At 41.2% G+C, this 27,477-nt stretch overlaps 2 protein-coding genes across 2 annotated transcripts in view; one reads left to right on the top strand and one right to left on the bottom strand.

Annotated features, from left to right (window-relative positions):
- Window positions 1-22,918, bottom strand: part of LOC135216539 (adenylate cyclase type 9-like) — a 251,737-nt gene extending 228,819 nt beyond the window's left edge. Inside the window, exon 1 of the mRNA XM_064251912.1 lies at window positions 22,719-22,918. Coding sequence (XP_064107982.1) covers window positions 22,719-22,913 — 195 coding nt within the window. The 5' untranslated portion in view covers window positions 22,914-22,918. The remainder of the gene's footprint in view (window positions 1-22,718) is intronic.
- The window catches only part of LOC135216540 (adenylate cyclase type 9-like), a 702,034-nt gene that overhangs the window by 565,296 nt on the left and 109,261 nt on the right, over window positions 1-27,477 (top strand). The gene's annotated exons all lie outside the window — the stretch shown is intronic.

Genomic DNA, 27,477 nt, shown 5'->3' on the forward strand with positions numbered 1-27,477 from the left:
AGAATGTCAGAGGTGAAACTCGAAGGTGTACTCTTTTTTTTTACGAAGACAATTTAATAAATCATGATTTTTATGAATTTCATATTGGGTATTAAAAACCAAAACTTTGTTATTTATCAGAAAAGAAGATCTCTTTGCTCAAAGATCGTAGCCTTGGGCACAGTGTGACGTGTACTGTCAGGCAAGAAAGGGGCGTTACTAAGCAACCCTACCCTCTCTCTTCACTAACTACGAGTATATTATGATATTCTGTAATAATACTAGAGCGATTTTTCTTCGTCTGTATGATAGCGAGATGTTTTCCTTGTCTTTTCCTCATTGGCATGATGAAATTCTTGCCGAAACATACATAAACATACGTAAAGGCAAGCGAATGTCAAGAGGTGAAATGGAACGTGTAGACTACTTGATGTCTGTGATCGCACTAATTTATGACTGGACTTGGTGGCTGAGCCTGAAGTCTCCTTCTCGACTCGGGGAATGTCTACAGATGCCATTTCTCCCAATTTCTTTGACAATAATTACAAAAATTTACGATAATAGAAGAAATATTGCATTTTCTTGTACGGATCACTGTTTTAGGCTTATTGAGTTATGTTAACTAATTTCCCTGTAACTACGAAAGTAAGAGGAATTTTGACGAAATATTTTGTATACATATTCTCAATTGCCATATGAAGCTCCATGAATTTTTTCATGACTTTGCATTTTTCGCCCTATACCACCATATATAGGGGTTCCGGCCGGCCCCCTTAATGAATTGGTATTTTTGCCGTTTACATTAATATTGATATTTGAAAATTGGTAAATCATCATCCGTATTTGTAAAATACTTTCACATATGATTTTTGTAATTACAGTTATTATTATCATTATTATTAATTACCATAGGAACATATTAATATACATATTATACATATGTGTACCATAAAAATCTCATCTCGGAGAGAGAGAGAGAGAGAGAGAGAGAGAGAGAGAGAGAGAGAGAGAGAGAGAGAGAGAGAGAGAGAGAGAGAGAGAGAGAGAGAGAGAGAGAGAGAGAGAGAGAGAGAGAGAGAACCTGTAGTTCGAAAGAGCTAAAATCTTACTAATTCACAGTAGTATTTTCTTTATTGAACTGATTGCTCTTTACATTAATATTAAGAGAGAACCTGTAGTTCGAAAGAGCTAAAATCTTACTAATTCACTGTAGTATTTTCTTTATTGAACTGATTGCTCTTTACATTAATATTAATATTTGAAAATTAGTAAATCATTTATCATACAAAAAGCATACATCTATGTAAGAGAGAGAGAGAGAATTATTAGTTATTATGTGATATCATTTAATCTTATTAAACTTACTAATACAGTATTGATCAATATTAATATTTTAAAATTAGTAAATCATTTTTGTATCATAAAAATGTATTTAGGCATGAAAATAACATCAAAATACACTAAATAGTGATTATTTATCGTCGGAAAATCCCACGAATAGGCGAATTCACCACAAATAATCGGTAGATATGGTCCTGAGAAAAATCCGCAAATCAGTGAGTCCGCGAATCCGGAGAATGCGAATACTGGGGGGGGCCACTGTACCCTGAACTTATGTGAGGTAGGTTTCAGACCCCCTCGCGCAAGAGGAAGTTTCGCATAAGTTTGGCACAGACTCTGAAATTGCTAATAAATGTTTAATCTAGAGTTTGAACACTAAAGATGACCCTAATCGTGCTCCCCAAGTATTAGACTAACTTTTAAATGAAATTAAAGTTACTGTAATTTAATTTTAAAATTAGTTTAATACATTACCCTCAAAAAAGGAATAACTGGTTGGCATAAAAATAGTTAAGAGTAACTACTATGCACATACGTATCCATTTTTATACATATACAGTGATCCCCCTGTATTCGCGGGGGATGCGTAACAGACCCCCCCGTGAATAGTTAGAACCCGCGAATGTTTGGAACCCCTAAAAAAACATTTGGAACCCCTATAAAAACGCTAAAAACAGCCTATTTTTTAGTTAAAACTCAAGAAAAACCACTAAAAATTTTCATACTTGGTTTTTTTAATAGTTTTATCACAAAGTGCATTTTATGATGAAATTGATAAAAAAAAACAGGAATTTGTGGATATTTCTCATAGAAAAATACCGCAAATGCGCAAATTTTCCGCGAATAATGCGGGGAAACGTTCCGGAGAGAAATCCGCGAATGTGTGAGTCCGCAAGTCCGGAGAACGCAAATACGGGTGCCCATTGTACTAAAGTTACCCTTAATTCATAGGATGCCATTTTCTTTTTCTGTCAGCGTAAAAGTTTTCTTTGCATCACTAGGTAAACTTCATAAGTCAGTCATAACGAAGTCACACAATTAAGCAAAATAAAGAAGACATGTATGTACATAAGTAATGTTTGCAGAGGGAGAAGGTAAAATTAAATCAATTTAAAATCATGAACTAGTGTGAGAGCTAACTACGAACGAGAGAGAGAGAGAGAGAGAGAGAGAGAGAGAGAGAGAGAGAGAGAGAGAGAGAGAGAGAGAGAGGTAAACTCTGGAGGGGTATCATCTTTAAAAAGTGTGAATGGGATCACATCTTCTGAAAGTACATTAACTGTATGTGCTGTAATTATGTAACATAGTACGTACATACAGATTGTACCAGCACTTTTCTCCGAGGTTAAGAAAAACATTTTCACAGAACAACAACTCTGATGTTTTACTAGTAGATCATCGAGTTCTTATAGTGACTAACACTACTTATATTTTCAGAAATATAAATAGCATACACATAATCTACGTACCGATTTTGCAATTAAAAGCATGAAAACTTATACTAATTGTAGTATACTAGTACGTACTTCAGAAATTAAACAAAGTTTCTGAAGAGATATCATCTTTGAAAAGTGCAGTAACTTTGAGAGTGGGTATCACATCTTATAAAAGTACATATATGCACTAACTGCATATTTATGCATGTACACAAATAATAATAATGCATTTTTAATAAATGTTTCATAAAGAAAAGCTTTAAAATTTAAAAATTTGCATAATAAATTAAACATAAACACTTTTGCAGGGTTTTGCAGTGCTTCTGGAGGGTTCGCAAATGTTCGCGCTATTGTGAACAACTCGTGAATGATAATTTGTCAAGTTCCCATGAAAAGTTCGCACTATTATGAATTCACGCAAATCGAATCACGGAAGTTCAGGGTATTACAGTACAAACAATCCCCGGTTATAGGTGGGGCTCCGTTCTCGGTGGAATGCTGATAAGCGAAAACTGCCATTAAGCGAAACGCAGTGATTTATAGCTCTGAGTTTTTGTTAATGGCATTAATAACCAGTTAATGTTGCCATAACTCTATTATCGGCACCTTATGGCGCAATAACTGAAACTCAACTCGGCCAGTTATAGCGCCATAAATCAACTGGGTTGCCATTAATCAAGTCTGCCGATAACTGGGGACAAGTGTAGACAAGTGTCCAACTGCGTTTCCCTGTCCCAGATGTTAAAAACCTCTGCACGCTGTTCTTCGAAAGTAATCAGATAAGTCAGTCGTCCAGTTAAAGACTGATGTTCTCAAATGCTAGGAGTGAGGACTTGAGAGAAGGCTTACCATAGAGAAGCAGGGACATGGAAGGATTCTTCCTGCATAACCCAGGTCCTCATCCAAATGCCCTTGGAGAAAGGATGACCGGATTATCTGGTTCATCTCTATTCTGCACTTCGTCTTCTATACTAAGGGAAAAAGGGGGGGGGCTGTGAAGATTTTCTGATGCCTCTGCAGACTCGCAGAGAACTGAGGGAGGGAACTTGCAGAACTGCATCCCGGCTCGCAGGCAACCATGCAGACTAGCTGTCGACCCTGTGGATTCTCCAACAGTCAGCGGACACTTGGACATTTAAGTGGACTCGATTACATATAACAGACTCAATAACACCACGTAGAGGCTAAAGATATATGAGGATAACACATAAGAGTAGGTACAGGCAGGACTGTGGGTTTTCAAACTTAGACAAATCCTTCTGCAGAACAAACACAATTCTCTCAACTGTGTCCGAAGGAAAGACATGCTGTAGGCCTGGAGGCAAAAATGACAGACCTGAATGCGATTGTGTGACTCCTTCAGTAGTCAAAAAGCCATCTGAGTCTTTTCTTCTAGAGATTTCAAATAAAGAGTGGAAAATTCTAAAGACATCTGTCGTCCTTACTCACACAGGACAGGCTTCAGAGACAAACTAAGGCAATGTGTCTTAACAAAAAACTGGCTGTCCTCTATATTCTTAGCCAACTCTCCTGCTGCCTAAGAGGAGGATGCTTTCTTCATGAAGCTAAAAAACACTGGATATCAGCAGTGTCCTTACCTGCAAAGGACATAACTACTAGATACTACTAACTATCATGGAGGGGCTGCCTGGTACTGAAAAAGGGACCACTCTATATGCAGATGAATGGTCTCTGTATGGCGCCCAGATGTGAAAGACTGATACTGAAAAATTGCCACCGGGTTGTTGGGGACTGGCGCTGGTCACTTGAAAATCTAGAGCCAGACACTCCATCGAGAACTTGCGCTCCAGAAAGAACAGTGTGCTCTAAAAGATGGTAGTTATTGAGTATTAATAAGCTGAGCAGTCGGGATTAAGTGTTGAGAATTGGTATCGAACATGCAAAAACTGGCTCCGGGCTACAGGAAGGCTGGTATCGAGCGATCAGGAAGACGCAGAAAAAAAACTGTCCTTCGAGTGGGTAACAGGTGTTCAACAGCAGAAGCCAAGTACTGGATAGATATATTATCATTTTAGAATAGGCACCAATCATTCAGGAATCCACACTGGGTGCTGAAGAGTTGGCACCAAACTCTTGGAAACTGGTGCCAAGTGTGCACAGGTAGACAGCAGGCACTTGGGAGTCGTGCTGAGCGCTGACAGACTGTGACTGTCATATGTCGCCCAGAGGAGGATCTTTAGTCCGTTTAGATGTATAGGAGACATCTCATAACTGCATCTCTTCAGGAGTCAGGACACGCTGTGAAAAACACTTAGGGTGCCTCTTGTCAGGACTAAACTTGAGTCTGATAACAACTGGTGTACACTAACAGGGACAACCTTCCAACGGCAGCCTGAGGGTCTTCCACTTCGCTAACTGTAGGCAACAGGTTCTCCTGAGGAGGTGACTGCCCATGAGCAAACACCAACCTTCTTTGCACCTTTGGTAAATCTTCTCCCTTCCGTCTAGGAGTGTTGGGGGGTCGCTTGGGAGCCATTAGATGCTAGGAAGTTACTGGGCACTTTTAAGCACTGAAGAGTGTTTCAGCGCCAAATACTGGTACTCCACAACTCAAAGTTCGGGAGATAAGTCTCGTGGACTTCCAAACCAGAATCCGATTCATTAGGGACCAGACAACAGGGTCGACTGAGGGGGCCAACTATCCAGGGGAAATTCCCTCAGACTCCCTTGGACCAGCAGTATGTCTCCTCCCACGTGCAGGGGAGCATGACAGGGACTTTAGGTCTAGGAGATCTGACAGGCTGGAGAGCCACTCTCCTAGACCTCAGGCAAGACACCTTATCAGTGGCTGTCTGTTGCAACCTGGGAATGTACAACAGATTCGAATGAAGAGGCAACTACCTGCGGTACTTCCCATCAGCCTCCATTACACTTTCAGTATGTCTCCTACCAGGTTCAGGGGAGTATAACAGTGAGGTAGGTCTAGGAGAACTGACGACCAGATAATTACCTCCTCCACTGCACAACATTTCACTATCACAAAAAGGTAACTTCTGTTAATTCATACACAAGACTGGCAAAGGCACGGGAAGGAAGCGAGGGAGCCAGAGGCCTAGCAGCACAAGAGAAAAATTGATGACGGGAAGAGTCTGCACCAGGCAATTGGGAGCTGGTGCCAGGCGCTTGGTGCTCCCAAGTTGTAGATGGTGCCAGGAGAGCTTGTGGCTCAGGAAGCTAGTGAGCGCTCCTGGGCGCTCAGCATCGATTTTTGGCTATCAAGAATCTCTCCATACTACAGTACGGTCCCCAATTATGCAAGAATTTGGTCGATCCACAGCCTCGCAGAATTGGAAATTCGCAGATTTCAATACATACCTTATGGGAATAATTCCATTAGGGCCAAACCAAACGGCAACTTACCCAGTCAAACTTCTTTATACTACCCATTTTCAAAACTTTCTACGCACTATACTGTAATTTTTTCTAATATGAAATTGATCTTATGGATAAATAAAACATTAAAAAGGTTTTAATAACTTGGAAAAGTTTAAAATTACACACAGGATGGTGAAAACTCCCACACGTAAACAATGCCACCATTGGCTGCAAGTGTACTGTACGATATAGTCATTTCCTTTCAAAAAAAAAAAACCTTTGGGTGGAATATCCTCTACCTATCCTCTGCCAAAAAAAACCTTCAAACTCCTCTATCTCATCCTCCATGAAGAGTCTTCTGCTGAAGGAAGGCTTTGTGAACCATTTGAGGTTTCGGGTACTGGCGGATCATGCGTGTCTTCACTCCCGTTAGGTCTAACAAACTTGGTTACAAGCTCCAGTCTCAGTTTCTTTGTCTGGCATGTTCACTATGTAATTGTTTTCATATAAATTTATTCTACGATAAATAAGAACTGATGAAAATTAAAAATTTTATATGAAATTACAATTTCTTAAAAAGAAATGATAAAAATACAAAATTCAACATGAAATCACAGTTTCTTGAAAAGTTTAGGTCGAACGATTCTCTCTCTCTCTCTCCTCTCTCTCTCTCTCTCTCTCTCTCTCTCTCTCTCTCTCTCTCTCTTTCAACAATAGAAAAAAAATGAATGATCAAATGCCAAAAGTTAGTCAAAACAAGTTAACCTAGAAAAAAAAAATTTCAGGTTCACCGAAGATGAATTTCAAGTTGTCGACTGCTGCCAAAATGGAAGTTGCTCCTTCCTTCGTCTTGAACTTAAGGGCAAGCTTTTTAGTTTCAGGAAAATGGGTCTTCCTCTTCGGCTTCTAGGCAGATGCATACATGATCAGGATACACTTCGCAGATCTGAATAATACGTATGGCGATGATGATGATACCGATCATTCATAAACACTGCTATGATGTCACAAATGCGTGAGGCGGAGCCTTTCATCTTAATGGCCGAGCAGAAACCTTCAGAATACCCTTCGCAGATCTGAATAATAGCAATGGCGATGATGATGATACTGATCATTCTTACACACTACACTATGACGTCACAAATGTGCGAGGCAGAGCCTTCCATCTTAGCTAATGGCTGAGCAGGAAATCTTTCTCTCACATTTCCCCTTGGAGGAATAATAATAGTTTTTTTCCTCCAAGCATTCCCCCTACCCATTCTCTCAGATACCAGCGAACCCCCCCCCCCCCTAAAATATGTACTTGAAAGACACTTTTCCATTTCTGTTCAAAGGAGAGTGTAATAAAATATCTTGACTCCTTACCGACCATTGTTTGAAGTGCACAAGTACCATCACACAAACTCAGTACAGGAAAATTCATCAATTGATTGCAAATTCGCTGTAGCGAAGTACGGTAAACTTGAATCTGATCTTACGAACAAAAATAAAATACTGATCCCGAAACCTGTAAGTTTGAAGGCTACTTGCAATCAGTGATGATACTTCACCAAAAACCAGTCTTCCTAACCAGTGAATAATAAACAAAGCTACTGTGACCATCCGATGTTTACACCAAGCACAGCAGAAAGACAATGAGGTTGTCTGCTAAGTCATTCCTCGTATTCTTGTTAAGTGGGGAGACTAGTCACCTACACTAAACAATCTGAGTGCTACCGTTCCAAGTTAAGGCAAGACCACTCTCAAAAGATTGAGGGATTGCTTAACTTTGCACTTAAAATTATGTATCAATATACTTAGAACAAGTGAGTTTGGAATAAAAAAATAATTCTGGGAGACGTGGAAAGGGTCTGCATTTTCATTTATTACTCACCATTTAGGAACCCTACATCTGGAAGCAAGAATGCTTGGGATGCCTTTACAGATGAGGCTTGGGAGGCTTCTAAAGAAGCCTGAAGTGCCGCTAAAGGAGGGGTTTGAGATGCTCCCGCAGAGGATGCTTTGGAGCTTAAAAAATTTCAAACTAAATCAGGAGGGCAAATTTTTTTAAGAGCTACATTACTTACAGAAGAATGAGAATCCTTTTTAAGTAATGGTTGTTTATTGCCCTGGCTGTGAGTTTCTTTGCACTCACGTACTGTGTATGGACTCCAAGCAAAAATCCTGGATGACAGAAATCTCCCCTAAAAACCCTCTATGTAGACAGTCTTACCAGGTCATTCCACATATGTATGGCTGTTATCAAAAGTAGAACAACATGTATTTATAAATAATCAGTTATTTGTTAGGTTTAGTTCCTTATGAAAATTCTACCCTGTTCCATAAGCATCTATCCAGAAAAGCTTACACCTTCATTAAATTGTAAAAATTCAATATACAGCACCTCAGACTGGGAAAACTTTGAGGTCGGCCAATTTAAGAAAAAAGCACAATGGAAAGAGGAAGAGATGCAAATGCACATGGTGTAAGGGAAAAAATGGTTAAAAAATTTCAATACCTTCCACAAGAAGTTGAAAAATACTATTTACAATGCTTTTACAAGATACTCTTACATCTAACGAGTTATACATGTTTTTTCTAATAAATATTTTTTTATTTTGTAAAATTATAATTACAGCTCACAATATCAAAACAGATAAGAACTAAAATCAGTAATAAATTCTGAGTATATTTGTTGTAAAATATTTACAAAAATTTACACAGAGCGAAGATGCAGCCATTCTTTTGGATTATACATGTTTTTCTAATATTTCTTTGCACTTTTCTTTGAAAAATTACAATTATAACTATCAGACTATCATAAAAGATAAGAAGTAAAACCAACAGCAACCCCTGGGTATGTACATATTGATGAGCAAATATATAAAGCAAAGTCATGTGGGAGAGAGGGACAGTAAATGTTTTCTTGAAGTCAAGATCACAACTAACTCATGAGCCGCCTGCTTTGTTGGTCTTAGACAGTCTAAAAATTACCACTAGTGAATTTATGGACTATAGAAGTAATGGAACCTCGCACCCGATTCCCACAAATTGATATCGCGTAATATTGATGCCAACCATAAGTGAATCCGTCCAACACCCAAAACCTGTTACTGCTACTCATGTGAGGGTATCCGTCCATTAACAATTTAACCATTTTATAAGCACAATGTTGAATCCTGATCTGGCTCCTTTCAATGTTTTTCAGCACTTAAAACTTTTCTGGCTTCTGTTTTCAACAAAAAACCTAAAAATCTGCAGTGTGTGTGTGTGGTGTTATTGTTGTTTTTTTTTTTTTTTTAGGCTGTTACACTCAAAGATATCCATTTTCAAAAGTCAAATAATACAGTTGTATTACGAATAACCATAATTTTAATTAAGGGATTTTGACAAAGGATAAATCTATTTCTGGGCAGTGACCTGTGTCGCCTAGTGAAATATTCCTATAGCACTCATTTCTACGGTATAAATATTGCTGAATATACAAGAGAAAAAGCTACATGGATTATACCAGGATAAACCTGGTTCGCTCACCCCTGTATAGGGTGTCGGTATAAACTGGGGCGAGTGAAACCACTACCAGAGGTCCCCTGCCATTTATTCTCTTCCTTTGTCAATTTCCCCCGTTCCAAAGAGGAGCCGTACCAAAGCCATCTACTGCCCGCTACTGCTACAGGTCAATGCCCAGAAATATATTTTTCCTTTGTCAAAATCCCTTTTCTGGGCCTAACCTGTGTCGCTCCATGAAATATTAACAGAGAATAGGACGCGCAAGCTTGGATATAAAATCTACAAGGCTACTGGAAGGGAGAAATTAGACTCTTTAAGTAATTCAACCTTCTTTTAATCAAGTTATTTAAATCTTACAATAAAGTTTTAATATTTAGCTTAAATCTAGGTCCTTACACTATGAAGTATATACAAATACCAAAACCAATTTACAGTAAGACCAAGGTGATTACTACACCAAAATATAAGATATTACTACACCAAGTAATATAAGATATTTTCTGTATATGAATAATAGATAAATATACATAGTACTAGAATGGTTTAATGTGCAATCCAAGTAAAAATACCAAGGTGAAGGCTAAGGGCTATGAGCGAGGCAGGTAGGAGAGAAAGAGCTAAGAGAAGGCAGATCTATTAAGACTAGATATTTCAACATGACTAGGCTGTGTCAAGGGAAACAATGTTCCCTGCTGCCACTGCTGAATATTTAAGGGCCTCTAAGGATTTAAGGTAGTGTCGTTTAAATACTTTCGGTGATTTCCATCCCATATACTTTCTAAGGTCATCAAAGTTCATATGATGGAAGTAATTAATTGAGGTAGCTACAGCTCGGACATAATGTACATGGGGAACTGATTCCGGGTTCGCCTGTTTAATAAAATACAGAATTTGTTGTCTAATTGCTTTTAGTGAGATTGTTCCACCATTCTCTCTAATAAATAAAAGGACCTGAAGTTTTATTGGAAGTTCTGTCTAAAAAGGATCTCAATGTTTTGACTGGACAAAAGGATAGATCTTGTGGAAGTGGAACAATCTTCCACTGAGACCATCTGCTCTGAGGATCTTAATTTTTGGCCAAGAATTTCCGATCTGGTAATAATAGAACTTCTCCACATGGAAGGAAGTCAATATGATTTGGTTCTCTAGAAAGAGCCGACAATTCTGATATTCTGGCTCCTGAAGCTAGGCTTACAAGGAATAAAGTCTTCCTAAGAAGGGTTGTATAAGGACATGATTCATTGTCGGTGTCTGAAGCTAGTTTAAGTACATCATTTAGAAACCAGGAGACTGTATGAGGTCTGTCTGCTGGTCTTAATCTAGCACAAGCCCTCGGAATTGATGAAAAATACGAGTCTGTTAAATTAATGTTAAACCCAAACTTGAAAATTTTCCTTAAGGCAGATTTAGTTGTGGTAATAGTACTAGCTGCAAGGCCCTTCTCAAACAGGGTCCTAAAGAAAGTAACAGCCAGATTCGTATTCATTGTCTTTACCTTTGAGTCTTTCAAGAAAGAGGCTAGTTTCTTTACTGCAGAATCATACTGTCTAAGCATAGATTCTCGTTTGTCTGATTCTAGAAACCGGGTGTTAATAGGATCCATGTTGACATCTTTTTGCGCCGCAAATTTCATGAAGTCCATAAAGTTAGGGCATTCTGAATCCTTGAGGAAGCGCGCACAGTCCTCGTATGTACTAGTTGTGCTAGCCTCGGGTTGGGGATCCGTTTGGGACGGAGTCCCAATTCCCCCAGTAAAGGGTACCAATTGCTCTTGGGCCAGTTGGGAGCTACCAACGAAATTCGTCCTTTGAAGGATCTGAGTTTGTCCAGGACTTTCATTAGTAAATTTATTGGAGGAAATAGGTAAATCTTCCGCCAACTGTTCCAATCTATGGACATGGCGTCTGTGGCCTGGGCCATGGGGTCCAGATTGGGAGCCACATACAGTGGTCCCCCCGTATTCGCGGGGGATGCGTACCAGACCCCCCCGTGAATAGTTAGAACCCGCGAATGTTTGGAACCCCAATGAAAATGCTAAAAACAGCCTATTTTGTTAGTTAAAACTCAAGAAAAACCCACTAAAAATTTTCATACTTGGTTTTTTTAATAGTTTTATCACAAAAAGTGCATTTTATGATGAAATTCATCAAAAAAACCAGGAATTTGTGGATATTTATCATAGAAAAATACCGCGAATGCGCGAATTTTCCGCGAATAATGCGGGGAAACGTTCCCCAGAGAAATCCGCGAATGTGTGAGTCACGAATCTGGAGAACGCGAATACGGGGGGTCCACTGTAGTCTTGTAACTTGGGGTTGGATTCTGTGGCAAACAAGTCCACCTGAAGACCCGAGCACTGCTGACTGATCCATTTGAATGACCTGTTGTCTAAGGACCATTCCGACTCTAGCGGAGTTGTCCTTGACAGTGCATCTGCCACTACGTTCCTTACTCCTGCCAGGTGAGTTGCTGACAGATGCCATTGGTTCTTTGCAGCCAATGAAAAGATTGCTATCATGACATGGTTTATGTGGCTTGATCTGGAACCTCCTCTGTTTATGCAGTGGACTATTACTGCGCTGTCGAAGACTAACCTGATATGGATCCTCCTCACCGGAGAGAGTTTCCTCAGGGTTAGAAATACTGCCATGGCTTCTAAAACATTGATATGAAGCTGGCAGAGTGTTAGTGACCAAGTGCCTTGAACCTTTTCGTATTGGGAGTATCCTCCCAACCACTTAGTGAGGCGTCCGTGTGGATCACTAAGCTTGGTGGAGGGAACTGTAATGGTATTGATTTTACCAGGTTCTTGACTTCTGTCCATGGACGGAGTGGAGTCTCTTCCGTAGTATTGAAGGGATGCGGGAAATTTTGTCTCGCAATTTCCTGTTCGCTTTGGTCCGCCAAACCCGGTTTATGTCTTTGAGTTTGGCTTTTAGCAGAACATCTGTTACTGAGGCGAATTGGAGCGAACCTAAGATTCTTTCTTGGTTCCTCCGGGACGTTTGTTTGCTTCCGAGGAAGTGCCTCGTAGCGTTTGCTATTTCCCTTCGTTTCACCGGTGGGATTGAAAGTTTGTGTGAATTGAGATCCCATTGTATTCCCAACCACTGAAACAGTGGTGCCGGAGTGAGTCGGGATTTCTTGTAGTTTATCTGGAAACCTAGGTATTCCAGAAATTTCAGTACTTTCCGGCTCGCTATGAGACATTCTTTGTCATTTTTGGCCCAGATAAGCCAGTCGTCTAGGTAGGCTACTAGCATTATCCCTTGAGCTCTCAGTTCTTGTACTACTGTTTCCGCTAACTTTGTAAATATTCTGGGTGCTATGTTGAGCCCAAATGGCATTACTTTGAAGGTGTAAGCCTGTTTGCCTAATCTGAAGCCTAGGAAGGGGCGGAAGTGCCTTGTAAGATCTATAGAGGTGGTGACGGCCCCACGGGGAAGTTAGGTCTGTACCTGCAAAATGGTTAGCATGTGGAACTTGTCGCATTGAATGTATGAGTTCAGATGAGACAAGTCTAATATTATTCTTTCCTTGTTTGAGTCTTTCTTTGGAACACTGAACAAGGTCCTTGAAATTTTAAGTATACTTGGTCTTTGTAACTACCCTCTTTTGAAGAAGATCTTGGGCATAATTTATTAGATCCACTGTAGGATGTTGACAAAAATTGGTTGATGGAGGAGGCCATTTCTTCCAACTCCATCCCAGTCCTTTTGCTACTATGCTGTGTGCCCAACTGATGAATTTCCAGCGGTTCTTGAATAGGCACAGCCTCCTCCTACCTGAGGAGTCTCACTGCACTGAGGGTCGGCTACCCCGGCTTCCTCTGAAGCCTCTTCCTCTGACGGATGCTCTTCCGCCAGCTCTGCGGAAAGCTTCTCTGGCTCGGCTACCTCTTGCAAACCGGTTATACCCATGAAAGACCCCCTGGTTTTCATAGGAGGCATTAAAGGCTGGAGAAGGGGTAAAATTGGCCGAGCTTTGAGGCTGCTGAGAGGGTTGGCTCTGCAGCAGCATGAACTGTTGTTGAGGCTGAGCTTTTGAAGTGGAGGGTTGGTTCAGTTGGCCTACTGGAACCACCTGGACCATTGTCTGAGGTTGGTTAGTTTGGAAAGGCTGGAACCTCCTTGCCCTCTTCTTTCCCCTGGGCTGGGCTCTAGAAGATTCAAATCTTCTCTTGGGGAACAGGCCCCATCGAACTCGCAAGCTCTGGTTAACCCTGGCTGCTTCACTCAAGACTTCGTTCACTAACGTCTCAGGGAACAGGTTCGCACCCCAGATCGAAGCCTTGATGAGTCTGTTTGGCTCATGACGAATAGACGCATCAGCCAAGACGTGCTTCCTGCAGTTTCTTCTGGCTACAGCGAAGTCATATATGTCACACTGTAAGGTGTGAAGTAATGACTTCGTCAGAATCTTGAATAAAGATTCGTCAGTGTAAACCAGGGTCGTCATTTCCGCCATAGTGGCGGAATTGATAGACCTACACAAGCGACATCTGGCGTCGTACTCTGCTTTAACCAGTGCTTCTGGGAGTCTGGGCAAGCGCTCGCTAAAGAGCGTCGTCGCACAATCCTGGCTCAACTTTCCTACTGAAAATGTTGCCGGGGCATCCAACCAACTCTCCGTTCCTCCCGGGATGAGCACGGATGGTAAATCTGTCTCTCTGATTTGAGGCATGGGTCTATCCTCTGCTGCTGCCTGGAGTGTCAGTTCTACAATTTTAGATGTACACGGAATGGAAGTGTCATCAGGGACCACAAACATGGTGAAGGGACTCCTGTGGTGAGTCAGCTAGTGTTCGTACACTCCCATTCGGTCAAGGTTCGAACCCATGCTGATTGAGCCTGGTCTCTGGGGAAGATGACCGTCTCCTTCGGTACTTTGTTTTCCCGGATCAATGCCTCCTCCGTCAGGCGTGCATATCCTGAAAAGGGAAATTGGAGACCCAGCGGGTAGAACTCAAAGTCTTCTACTGGCCTGGCTCCACACCCCTCGATTGTCAGCATGCCCTCTGAGAAGGGGGCATGGGCAGCTAGCCTCCAAGGGTTGTTGTTCTTGAAGGGTGGCAGTTTCGAGGCGTCCGGTACAGCCAGAGGCTGCTGTGGATGTCCAGACTGGAGGACTCCCTGCATCAGTGTCTCTTGGTTCTACATTCTTTGTGCCAAAGACTGAACCGATTGGCCTGATGTCTCCAGACTCGAAACCAGCTGGGCTGATATCTCCTGGAACTTGGATTGAACCAAGTTCCCCCTCTCTAGTATCAGCATGCTGGAAAATGCGGCCGGGTCAAAACCTGAATCCTGAGATCTAGGTTTAGCTAATCTTGTCCTCGATGCCTGTCTAGGTGTGGCAGACTTTGCCGTGTCCGCCATCAGTTTGTGGGCTGATGACAAACTGGAACGGCTTTCCCTAAGGGACTTCGGTTTGGAAGGCTTAGGGAGGGGCTTAGCCATAGACCTATAGGTGTCTAACTTGGCTTTAACTTTAGGGATTACCGACCCCGACTTGCACCCAGTAGTCGTAGGCCTCTTGGTAAATCCCTGAAAGGAAGAAGAAGAGGAATGAGACGGGCTAAAGGAAAGCGCTTTAGCCCGTGTACCAACTGCCTCACTTACTCCCTTACCTTCATCCTGGGTGTCGATTATCATGGGTTCAAGGTCCAGGTTGATCGCTGCAACCTCTCCGACTACCTCATCGCCAAAATCCTCCAGGTCTTCCGCCAGTATGGCCTGAGTTTCTTCCCGGATTCTTGACAGCGCACCATCTGTAGATTAAAAAATGATACATGAGTATCACTGTATAGACCCGCTGGAGATGTATCTGGCGGAGCATGCACTAAACTAATCATTGATACCAGAATATCGCTACATGTAGACCCGCCAGAGATGACTCCGGCGGAGCATGCTTTCCTACTTGAAAACGCTGTAACGATTCCGGCGGCATCCAAAATATAAAAAACAATAATTTTAACCTCTTCCTTTAGCTTTCCGGCCCCGTTTTGCGTTCTCCTCTATAATCCTCCGGCACCAGAGAGGCTTTCTTAGTTTGCACTAGGATTGCCTTTCTTAGCTCATGTCTGTTGCCACCAGAAAGGGACACCGGAAAGGGACACAGAGGTACAACGGTAAAACGGGGGAGAAACTAGGGAGAGGAACACCGTGCTTTGGTCCTAGGGTACCTGCCGGGGTAAAAATACCCAGCGTAGTACACCAGCCGAACGCATAATAACTTAAAATTAATTAAATAAAATAAATAAATGATTGTGCCGTCCCACTGTGTCTACACCCACTTCCGGGCCCCGTCCCACTTCCATACTATCTTCCTCTATCCCCGGGTCCGGTTGAGGGATCGAATCAGGGAAAATAGGTAAAACCTAAGCCTGATACTGATCATATAAGGAATCGTGTTTGTTATATGCTTACAGAACGAGTTCTAGACGGATCCCGGACCCGCAGGGGCGGGAGGATAGAAGGTGGATGAAGGCCTGGGGATAGGAAAGGCGAGACTGAGGTAATATGCGGTATATACCGTCCTGACGAGCCGGGTGGTCAACCAGGGCTCGCCTGGGTGGGCACCCCCGTACCCCCCCTTACTACATAAGGTGAGGAGTACCACTCCTCCGACTGAACCCCCACCTTCCCCCCGCGAGAGGGGAAGGGGCTCGGTTGGCTACCTGAGGTAGCACTAGAGAGCTGAGCACCCAGCGAGTGGGATGGGGGAGGGAGGCCGTCTCGAGGAGTGGCTCACTCGTGATCAGTTGTTCACTACAACCGGCCAGGTGGAACACCTCCCGGTAACACGTGGATCCAACTGATCACTGGGACAGCCGGCTTATAGGCCAACTGTCCACTAATAAAAATACAATTTCTGGGCCAAGCCCGTGTCGCTTGGTGAAATATCCCTTCAGTTAATATTTCTAAGGTAAATAATACTAACATTACCAGAGAAAAATAAAAGAGGGGGATGTCAGAGTATCCTGACTCGCTCACCCTAAATAAAAAGAGGGTGTCGGTATGGTACTGGGGCGAGTGAGACCACTACCACGGACCTCTTGTCATTTAGATCTCTCCTCCACCAAAATCCCCTTGCCAGAAAGAGCTGGTACACAGCCCGTGCCAGCAACTACTACTACTCACCCACCCACGCTAACTAACACCAGCGCCTCTGGTGGTCATCCTTTCTGTTAGCGACACCTTGCCCGCACGTGCTTTTTTGCTCTCTGTGTTTGTGATTGCTAATTTGGATTTTACTGCAACTATGGAGCTTCAAGCCATCGCCGCAGCTAAGTTAAGTAATGCCGAAAGGTTACACGTAAATTTTAACCAGACAGGATCCGTTTTCAACCGTTTTTTAGGTATATTAACGGCCCCTCCTGCGTCTGGTCTTGGGCTCGCCATACTGGCTCGCCTCGTGTGTTTTTAGCTAGCTCCTTCGGTCTCCCATACCGGAGTAGCTATTGCTGTGCAGTATTTATGATTAATTTTATAATTAATTTTATGCAGTATTAATCAATATTAATATTTGAAAATTAGTAAATCCTTTTTGCATCATAAAAATGTATTTAGTCATGAAAATAACATAAAAATATGATATTGTTATTGTACAATAAAGTTTCATACATACTTACCTGGCAGATATATACTTAGCTATAGACTCCGTCGTCCCCGACAGAAATTTGAATTTCGCGGCACACGCTGCAGGTACATCAGGTGATCTACCGCCCTGCCGCTGGGTGGCAGGAATAGGAACCATTACCGTTCTAGAACCAGATTTTCTCTTCCACCTGTCTCCTGAGGGGAGGCTGGGTGGGCCATTTAATCGTATATATCTGCCAGGTAAGTATGTATGAAACTTTATTGTACAATAACAATATCATTTTCATACATTCAACTTCCTTGTCAGATATATACTTAGCTGATTGGCACCTTTGACGGAGGGTAAGAGACAGCTAATTACTGATTAGACTGGTAAACAACATGCGTTGTAGGTAATATATAAAAAACCTTGGTTCCTATCTGTTTAGACAGAGGGTTGACTTCCTAGCTATTGCTTAAGAGTCTGCTTCGTCTCAAGAGCCTCAGCGAGGATGTGACCTATGGCTAAGAGTTCTTGTGGGACTGTCAATGGGGTCTTATCCACTTACTCGACAGAACCTGATGGCCTTTGTCAATGGGGTCTTATCCACTGACATGACAATACACCTATGCCTAGTGGCATAATTAAGGAGCATAACACCGATCCCGATCACCTGATCCTAACACGAGGGTTAGTGCTTAATTTGAAAAAGAGTTATCCCCAAACTCCTTTCAAACAACCCAAAGAAAAAACACCACGTTAAATAAATTTAACTCACTAGTTAAGGATCAGTATCGGCTCCCTATCCCAGCAACGTATCCGCAGACATGTATAAACCAAGAGAGAAGGATCTCTCGTAGGTTAACTTGACATCCTTCGGGTAATGGGAAGTCAACACAGAGTTGCATCTCCCGTATGTGACAGCTAATATGTCCTTTATGACATATTGTTATGGAAAGAACAAGAATTCGCAAAAGCTCGCACTTCATGCGCTTTTAATTCTCAGCTGTCTGAAGGAATCATCCAGTCACTTATGAAGTGCTTTAGAGATCACACTTGTCTCAAAGAAGACCAGGGTGTTCTTTGATATGGCTCTCTTCTGGATGAAGCCTGGAGCCTGGCTGGCGCCTCGCGCCTGGATGGCGCCTTACGCCTGGATGGCGCTTCGCGCCTGGCTCCTGGCTGGCGCTTCTGGCGCCCGGCTGGCTCCTCCCCACTTGCTGGAGCTTCGAGCTTGGCTGGAGTCTCGAGGCTGGCTAGCGATGTCCACATCGGACACACTCACCTGTCTGATCTGTTCAATTCTGGTGCATTTGTGCCAGGTTGGTGGTCCGCTCCTTCTCCACATCAGACAATAAACTTGTTCATTCGAGCTGTCTGCCTATAGCGTTTTTCGCTTGTTTGGCACTTGGTGCCTGGCTGGCGCTTCGTTGTCTGAAGATCCTGAACAAAAAAACAGACAATATTTTGTCCGGAGACTGGAGAAGGGTGGAAGGTTCTCTTCTACCTGGATCCTTTGGCCTAGGACCAGGGGAGGAGCTTGGAGCCAATCACGTCCCGAAGACGATTGGCTCTCTTAACAGGACGAGAGAGACGAGTCTTCTTTCCAGGGAGGATCCTTCGTGAATACTTCCGTTGCTGACGAACTCTATTCCTGCCTGTCAAGGAAGTCTCTCGTTGTAGAATCTTCCCTCTCCTTGTCCGAAGGAGGGGAAGGTCTGAAAGTTGAAGATGACTCTGAGCCGAAAGTGGGCGATCCAAGGGCTTTCTTGGTTCTAGTCTTCTCCTTCTGAATGCCTTCTGGGAAGCGTTTCATGTCCTCATCGCAGCCCAAAGACTCTATAGAAAACCCTTAAGCGATTTCTTCTATTAAAGATAAAGTTTAAGCGTCCCGACCGGGCACAGAGACTCTCCTATCTCTTCCCCTTTCACATGGGAAAGTCCCTTAACTTCAGAGCTCTGATGCAGGGTTAGAAGGGTGTTAATTCTTTTCCAGAAATAATGTGATGGTAAGAACCAATAGTCGAGCCTCCATTGAATCCGATGCGAGACCTCATAACTTAAATTCACTTGTCTTCTTGGTAGTTGTTAGAGCCAAGAGAAAAAAAGAATTTTATCATAAGATTCCTAAAGAAGCTTGATGAGGAGGTTCCCACTTGTCGGAACAAGGAATCTGCGGGCCACGAAAAGATTCCAACTCGAAGTACATAATGTCCTACTGTTGGTTTTCTCGAGGTATCGTGTAAGATCCTGAGGAACTTAGTCCTCTGTCATCTTCAAGTTCCTTTGTAAAGACAGAGTATAGCCTGCTACTGTAATCTGTGATAGCAGACATAAATACAAAGGTGATTCTTCTCTCAGAAAGGGAAGAAAAACCGCTATGTGGGTCACAGAGGTATCGGAAGAGGACAGTTTCCTCATTCAATCCAGCACGATCTGCAGCACTTCTATGTCTTTTCTATAACCCTTGTCATTCACCTTGCAAAATCCTCTCATCCCTATCACTTCTCGTCAGTCTGCACGCAGACAGACTCGAGTGTAGAGGTTTTTGAGGTCCCTTTCTTAGTGAGGCTGATAGAGTAGACCGCCTCTCTTGTGAAAGCCTTTATAAAAGTGCTGTAAGAAGGACGTGACCTCTGTGAATCCAGCTTCCCGAAGGCAAAAATGGGGCAAAAGGCATCATCCTCTCTTCCTCTGACGCCAGTAAATATCTTAATGCGTCCATTAAGAATTTATATATTGGAGAAAAAATTAATTTTTATTTCCCTTTCAAAGTAAAGGATGGCGTATATTGCTACCTCTCTTGGTTCTAGGATAAGGAAGCAGTCTAGAGAAAGTCTTTTCGTCTTCAACTTTGCGAAAAGATCTATGAAGAAGACGTATCGCAGGTTTCCACCACTCTTTCCAACTCAGCTTATACAGACGTTAATAGTTATTATCGTCGATCAAGAAGATTCTCATGGACGTGCAACATCGTGCAGCGAACCTCTTAAGGATCGTTATGTTCCTTGTCCCTGTTCCAAATAGGTTCTCTCTTGTTAACGCGAACAGGGGCGAAAAAAAAAGATTCTCAATGCTTCTTGAAATAAGAAAGAGCTGTGGAAATGGCTTAATTGATTTAAATCATTTCATCCCTCCTTGGGATCAAACCTCCTTCAAGTTAGACGGGGAACGAAATCAGGAACGAACTGTGCCATTACCGAGCCTGCTGTCAGAGAGGCTACTGAACCCTTCGATTAATAACTCGCTATATCGAGAAATTACCAAGTCCATTATTTTTGCTTCTGCCACTGGAGTGATTCTTTAGAATATGCGCCAGGACATCTGTACCTCTGTCCTGGTACCCGGCACCCTCTCAAATGTTATTTCTGTTTCTTGATAGGAAGAACTTGATAGGATTAATATAGCCCATTCAGGGGAACAAACTTCTATCACGAAGAAAAAATTGTTCCCAACAAATTCATCCATATTCTCACTGAGAATGTTCTCTAATAAGACTATGCTTTCGTAAGCATGAGAGCATCATATAACATATTGCTCTACTGCGTTAGAATCATATTGCTATCTCTTTCTTATAATCCTGTTACATTGCGGTAAACAGTACCGAAAGGTTACAAGGGATCTTTTTATTGAAAACTTCTTAGCAAAACGAATACAATGTTATTCATGTTTGCCTATAAATCCCCTCAATTCGAGGCTAAGTCCATGATTGTAGGGGGGAGATACGGTTAACCATTCGATCCCGTAGGAGAGAGAGATGTAACCAACCGTTCATGATCGAGAACTAGATGGTACTGTGTTGGCTTACAATGACAGCAGTCCCGTTCGCTGCCTTGCTGCATTCTTCCTGAGTTGCCAGTTACTCCATTCAATGAAGGAATATGATAAAATTATTCTCGAGCCTAAGGAAGCTCTCAATAATGCATATTTAAGCCAAACAACCTTCGTTAAATACCGAAGCTGAGTAGGTGTTGTCGTAACAAACCCTTTAAGCATAGTCCTTACAAGGAAATTCCTGTAAGGATACAGATAATTCCATAGCGAACCACAAAGGTAACTACGGTATGTGTATATGACTTGCCATACAGTAGTCGTATACACCAAATTTTCTTACTACATTCTTTCCTCTCCGATGCAGAGAGAGAATGGAAATTTTACTCTCTTCGTTCTTTTCGTCAATAAACACGAATTAGTATTAGCCGAAAGAGATCGCAAATGAAAACCGAGGATTGAAGAGAATCTCTCAAGCTTTTATTCTCTTGGAGATAAGGCCGTATTCTACGCATAGAAAAATACCCCGAATGTGCTACTTTTCCGCGAATAATGTGTGAGTCCGCGAATCTGGAGAATGCGAATACGGGGGGTCCACTGTACGTATTTACCGTCCAGTAAGGGTTAAAAGCTAGAGTGACTCAAATTAGCAGTGTGTATCTTTTCCAGAGAGAGAGAGAGAGAGAGAGAGAGAGAGAGAGAGAGAGAGAGAGAGAGAGAGAGAGAGAGAGAGAGAGAGAGAGAGAGAGAGAGAGAGAGAGAGAGAGAGAGAGAGAGAGAGAGAGAGAGAATCTTTCAGTATAACTTTCATGGCCGAATTGGCAACACACCATTGCACCCTTGCTTTCAGGTTTCTTGACATTTCTGACAGGCTCAGCCTCCCCCATCTCTCCAAATCTCTTGGCCAAAAGATTGGAGTTTCCTTTATTTTTACATAATTTATATACTAAAATCTTAAGAATTCACAATAGTATTTTCTTTAATGAATTGATATTATTGCTGTTTACATCATCAATACTAATATTTGAAAATTAGTATATCATCTATTGTATATCATCTATTTATCATGTCAATGAGAGAGAGAGAGAGAGAGAGAGAGAGAGAGAGAGAGAGAGAGAGAGAGAGAGAGAGAGAGAGAGAGAGAGAGAATTATTATTTAATTAATATTTAATCTTAACTCAATACAATATTAATCAATATTAATATTTGAAAATAAGTAAATCCTTTTTGTATCATAAAAATGTATTTAGTAATGCAAATAACAAAATACACTAATTAGTGAATATTTATCGACGGAAAAGGCCGCAGATTGCCAGATTTATAGATAAGCTCAATATAAATAATTCTGCAAATATGTGAGTCCACAAATCTTGAGAACACACATCCAGGGGGTTGGCTGTATGGTCCAATTTCTAACCCTAATAAAAGAACCTTTCTCAATACAGGAGACAATCATCCAGAAACCATCAAAATGATGACTAATGCCAATTGGACACTGTCTGCACAAGGACACAGCATGAAGAAATCTGACAAGAAGGTAAACATTCCAAAATGACCTGGTGGGAAACAGGTGTTTACAGAGTCAGTCCAGTCATAGCTGGTTAGCCAATCATTTCTTTATTTTATTTTGAATGCTGATCGCACTTAATGGTACTAAGATATCAGCTAACTTTTAACAGTGGTAGGATTCATTCCAAATAATAATGTAGTGATTAATGCTGCATGGAAATAATGTATAATTATTAAAGTGGACATTATCTTTTCAAACAGTCAAAGAGAGCTCACCTTTTTCAAAATAGCCCCATCTTCTCGGTGATACATATTGTCTTCATTATCATCAGTTAGAGTCTCTTTCATAAGCCAGTCAGCAACCTTTGGTGGCATAACAGAATGTATCATCTTCTCCTTCAGAGCTTTCTCCACCTCCAACTGTTGTCTTACTAACAATGATTTACCAATGCTCATGAAGGTTCCCCGCATTCTGACCTGTGAATACCAATGAAAATTTACTAAACAAGATAACACTGCTTTCTATCAATTATTCCCTAAAAAAAATTTTTCTTGGGGCCTGTTCAATACCTTGCAATGATTACAAGACACATTATGCAGGTTATACAGTAAAAGTCAATAAACTTCCGATTCTAAAATGTAGAATTTAAACTCAATGTAGAATTTAAACTGTAACATTATATTACTATATAAAATTCAATCATATTAATTTTACACTCCATCACTGCTCCATTGTTAGGTATTTGACAAGGATTCTGCCTTTCGCTAAACAAGAGAATGAAAATTCTCCCGTGGGGAAATTTAGAAATTTGACCTAGGTTCATTTTTTGCAGTTGAAAAAAATCATGGCATCACTTTTCAAAAATATTTTGCAAAATAAAAACTTCCACTCAAAAACGAATTTGCCAAAATTCAAATCAAGATAAATAGTTATACTACACTCTACATAAGTTTAACTGAATTTGGTTAAGTCTTCTTGGAGAAACGAGACTATTTTTGGAAAATCCAAGCTTAGAGAAAACATTGAAAAAAGCAAACAGACTAAACAGCACAAGAAATAAATTCTGCTTATTTTGTAATAACAATGAAACTATGACAGTTAGAAAGTTGATTTTTGTTCTAAAACTATTTCACTATATACTATATATGAAATATGCCCTGAAATTTACAATGTAGTACAGTGTTCCTCCGTTATTCCCAGGGGATGGGTGCCAGACATGCCAACCCCCACCCGCCCGAATGGCTAGAACCCACAAATAGCTGAAACCCCTGTAAAAATACCTAAAACTGCCTGTTTTGTTAGTTAAAACTCAGGAAAAACCCACTAAAGATTTTTATACCTGTTATTTTTTTGTAGTTCTATTACAAAAAGTGCATTTTATAATGAAACTGATAAAAAAATACAGGAATCTGTGGATATTTCATATAAAAAAATGCCGCAAATAGGCAAATTTCCTGTCAATAAGGCAAGTACAGGAATCTGCAAACACAGGGAGCTGATGTATTCTGCTCTCTCTTGGTTTATGTCACCTAAAATTTGTATTTATGGGAAGTGCCGACACCATAAGGCCCCATTATAAAGTACTAAATTACTGTTTCTATCTTATAATTATAGGTATTTGCCTCAAATTTTTACCCACTTATTCTAAAATTAATACTGAATAAACACAGGTCTTGTTTCAGTCTTCTTGGAAATCTATGTATTTAGTTTTGAAAAAAGGTGAAAACAAGTAAGTTTTCAGGAAACAGCAAAAGAATAATCTTGATACAGTTAGCCCCATATCATTATAACCCATTTTCTCTATGATGCTACCACTAGAGAGAATGGAATATTCTAATAGGAGACAATTATTTCTTAAATTTTGTTAACACTTTCATAAGTTTTTTCCTTTTACAATTTATCATTTATAGTGCCATACAAGTAGTGAAAAAAAGTTGCCCATGAACCAATCTAAAAATTTTCTTCATCAATAATTTTTAAAGTCCAAGAAAGTGTATAACACAAACTTGATCCTATCTAATATTATTCATACAGACTTTTACATTTTTTACAATCTCCTGTTCTAGCACTAAACAATCAATGAACAAAATTGTCCATGCACCATCAGTCCAAAGCAGTGAATAACTTATAAAGGGTGGGTTGGGGGGTTGAGCGTTGTAACCTCGGAAGGTCGTAAACTGAACCTGTTGTGAGCTGGGGACTGCCTATAGTGTATGTATGTATGTATGTATGTATGTATGTATGTATATGTATATATATATATATATAGTAGTATATATATATATATAATAGTTGACCGGGGGAAGAATTTTGACAAAGAAAGAGGGGTAAAAACTTTTACAATGCATAACTCCGTTCCATATGATTATTTTGCAACATGTGACTCACAGCAGATAGGTCTCGCATTGGGGAATCATTGTGTTGCAATACAAATTTGTTATTGTTAGCTCATATGTTGTAAAGTTTCTTTTGCATCTCATAAAATACGGGGTAAGAAATTTTCCATTTTCTTCAGAGAACTAAGGGTGCCCCTTTTACCCCAAAACTGAAAGTTGGGAATTGGGGTAATAATTTTGCTTGTAAAGGGTAGGGTGGGTCCTCATATGAGTAGGAAGCCCCACCTCCTCCTCCTCTTGGGGTTATGGGGGGGCAAAGAAATTCCCCACCTCATTGGGGCAAAACATTTACTGCAAAATTTTTACCCAGTCGGCAAAATTTTTACCCCAAAATCTGGGGGAAAATTTTGCATCACTGACAGTTGCGATGTATTAATAATCTTGCTGAAATGCGTAGCCTTGTGACCGAGTACATCAAGGAAAATGGTGTTCTTAACCAGTTTAAAGACAATTACCCAGGAACTAAATGGGCCCGTGGATTCATGAAACGCCATAAGCTTCGACTGAAAATGGGTACATCTATGCAGGTGGACAGAAAGGAAAGGACAAGTGATCCTTTCATCATTAACAGTTTTTATGATGTAATTGAGAAAGAGGTACAGGACCTACAGCTACAGGACAAACCTGGCCACATCTACAATCTAAACGAGATGTCGTTATCTCTTCATTCATCAAAGACACACACACTTTGGGTTATTGGACAGCAAACAATAAGAGTGACTGCCAGCAGTGGAAGACAAAATATAACTGTACTGGCAGCCATCTGTGCCTCCCCGCATTATGTTTAAAGGAAAACAGCTGATGCAACAGTGGACTGGGGATTCAGGAACTCCAAATCAAACAATTTATTGTGTAAGTGACAATGGGTGGATGACTGCCAAAGTATTCCATGAATTCTTTGTCAAATTTGTTGAATTGACAAAGGAAAAAAGGCCAATTCTCCTGATTCTTGATGGTCATGTGAGTCACACAACTCTTGAAACTGTGAAGCTGGCAAGAGATGAGCAGATCAGTATTGTTCTCCTGCCTCCTCACTGCACTGATGTGCTACAGCCATTAGACAAAGTGTGTTTTGCACCTCCAAAGAACTATTATGACCAGGCACTCACATATGAGCATACATCACGAGAACCAGTCTCTAAACAGAAGTTTGTTCAACTCCTCACTTCTGTGTGGGGCAAAGGTTTGTCTGAGGAGACCGTACGCAAAAGCTTCTCTTCTACTGGAGTCTTTCCAGTTGATAGACACAAATTTGATGTATCAAGGCTCAGCAAGTCAAAGGTGGAAACATACAATCGGTGGATCCTTGCTGGTAGACCTGAGACTGAGGAGGGCATTCCTATTGTACCACCTACTCAAGAAGAGGACACAGGGAATGCCATCATGCTTGGTACTTCAAAGCCAAAAAATAGTACAACACTCGGGAAACAAAGTACAAAACCTTTGCCCCCTGTAACAGATCCCTCCCCTTGTTCATCTGGAAAGGCCTTGGTTACACAGTTCCATCTGATAGTTTCATTCCAAAGTGTGTCAGCATAGTCAGTCATGCTGCCTGTACCTTCACAGTCTTCAAGAACTTGCAGAGGCAATTGGCAAGGCTGTACCTACCAAGAAGTCCATGGAACAAATCATATCTGACCGACAACGTCCCCATCAAGCCAAGAAACCTGGTGCTCGCAGAGTGTTAAGGAAAGGAGCCACAGTTCTAACACACGAGGAAGTCATAAGCAGCACTGAGGAAGAGAGAAGCACAGAAGGAAAAAGAAACTAAGAAAAAGCAGAGGGCAGAGAACTAGAGAAACAGAGAACTAAAGAGAAGCAAGCAGCAGGGGAAAAGACCACAGCTCAGAAAAGTGGAAGAAAGAATGCTGCTGATGATGATTCATCAAGTAAATCAAGTGGAAGCTATTGTTCAAAAGACTCTCGTGGTTCATCTCTGGATGCGAGCTTCGACAGGATCTCGCCAGAGAGTGGCGATGAACATGTAGATGAGACTATTGGAGAGGCTGAGTTACAAAGATCAAAATCCACTGAAGACACAGATGTAGCAATATCAGTGAAATTGAATGATGAATCTATAAATATATTTGCTGTGGTTTATACTGAACCAAAGAAGCAACATTACTGGGGAAAAGTAACAAAAGTTTTCTGTGAAGATGACAAAGCGCCTGTGAATAAAGTTGAAATGGTGTTCCTACGCCGCAAGACTCTCTCCTCCATTCCAGAAAAGGTAACATGGCATTAGCCACCAGTGGCGGATAAACACATCATAGACACTGATTACATCTTCATGGGGCCATGTTCTCCTTACTTGTTAAAGAATGGTTCCTACAAATTTGATGATGTAAAGGTTAAACGACCTCTTGAAAAACTGTAGCAGCACAGCGACTAGAGGTTATGTTGAATGAATATGGTTTTTTTTTTTACGGATATATGATTGCTGAATGACTATGGATATATGATTGCTGAATAATTCAGGAATTTTTTTTTAATAAAAAGTTTTCGTTTCTCGCATTCATGCTTTCAATTCATACAATTGGTCTAAGTCCGCTGAGGAAAAAATTTTCCCCTTAATGGTAAAATTTCTTCCCCATTGGATGGGGTATAAATTTTTACACTTTGGGGCAATAACTTTGCG

Source organism: Macrobrachium nipponense, chromosome 6, assembly GCF_015104395.2.
Source record: "Macrobrachium nipponense isolate FS-2020 chromosome 6, ASM1510439v2, whole genome shotgun sequence".
NCBI classification, from domain to species: Eukaryota; Metazoa; Arthropoda; class Malacostraca; order Decapoda; family Palaemonidae; genus Macrobrachium; species Macrobrachium nipponense.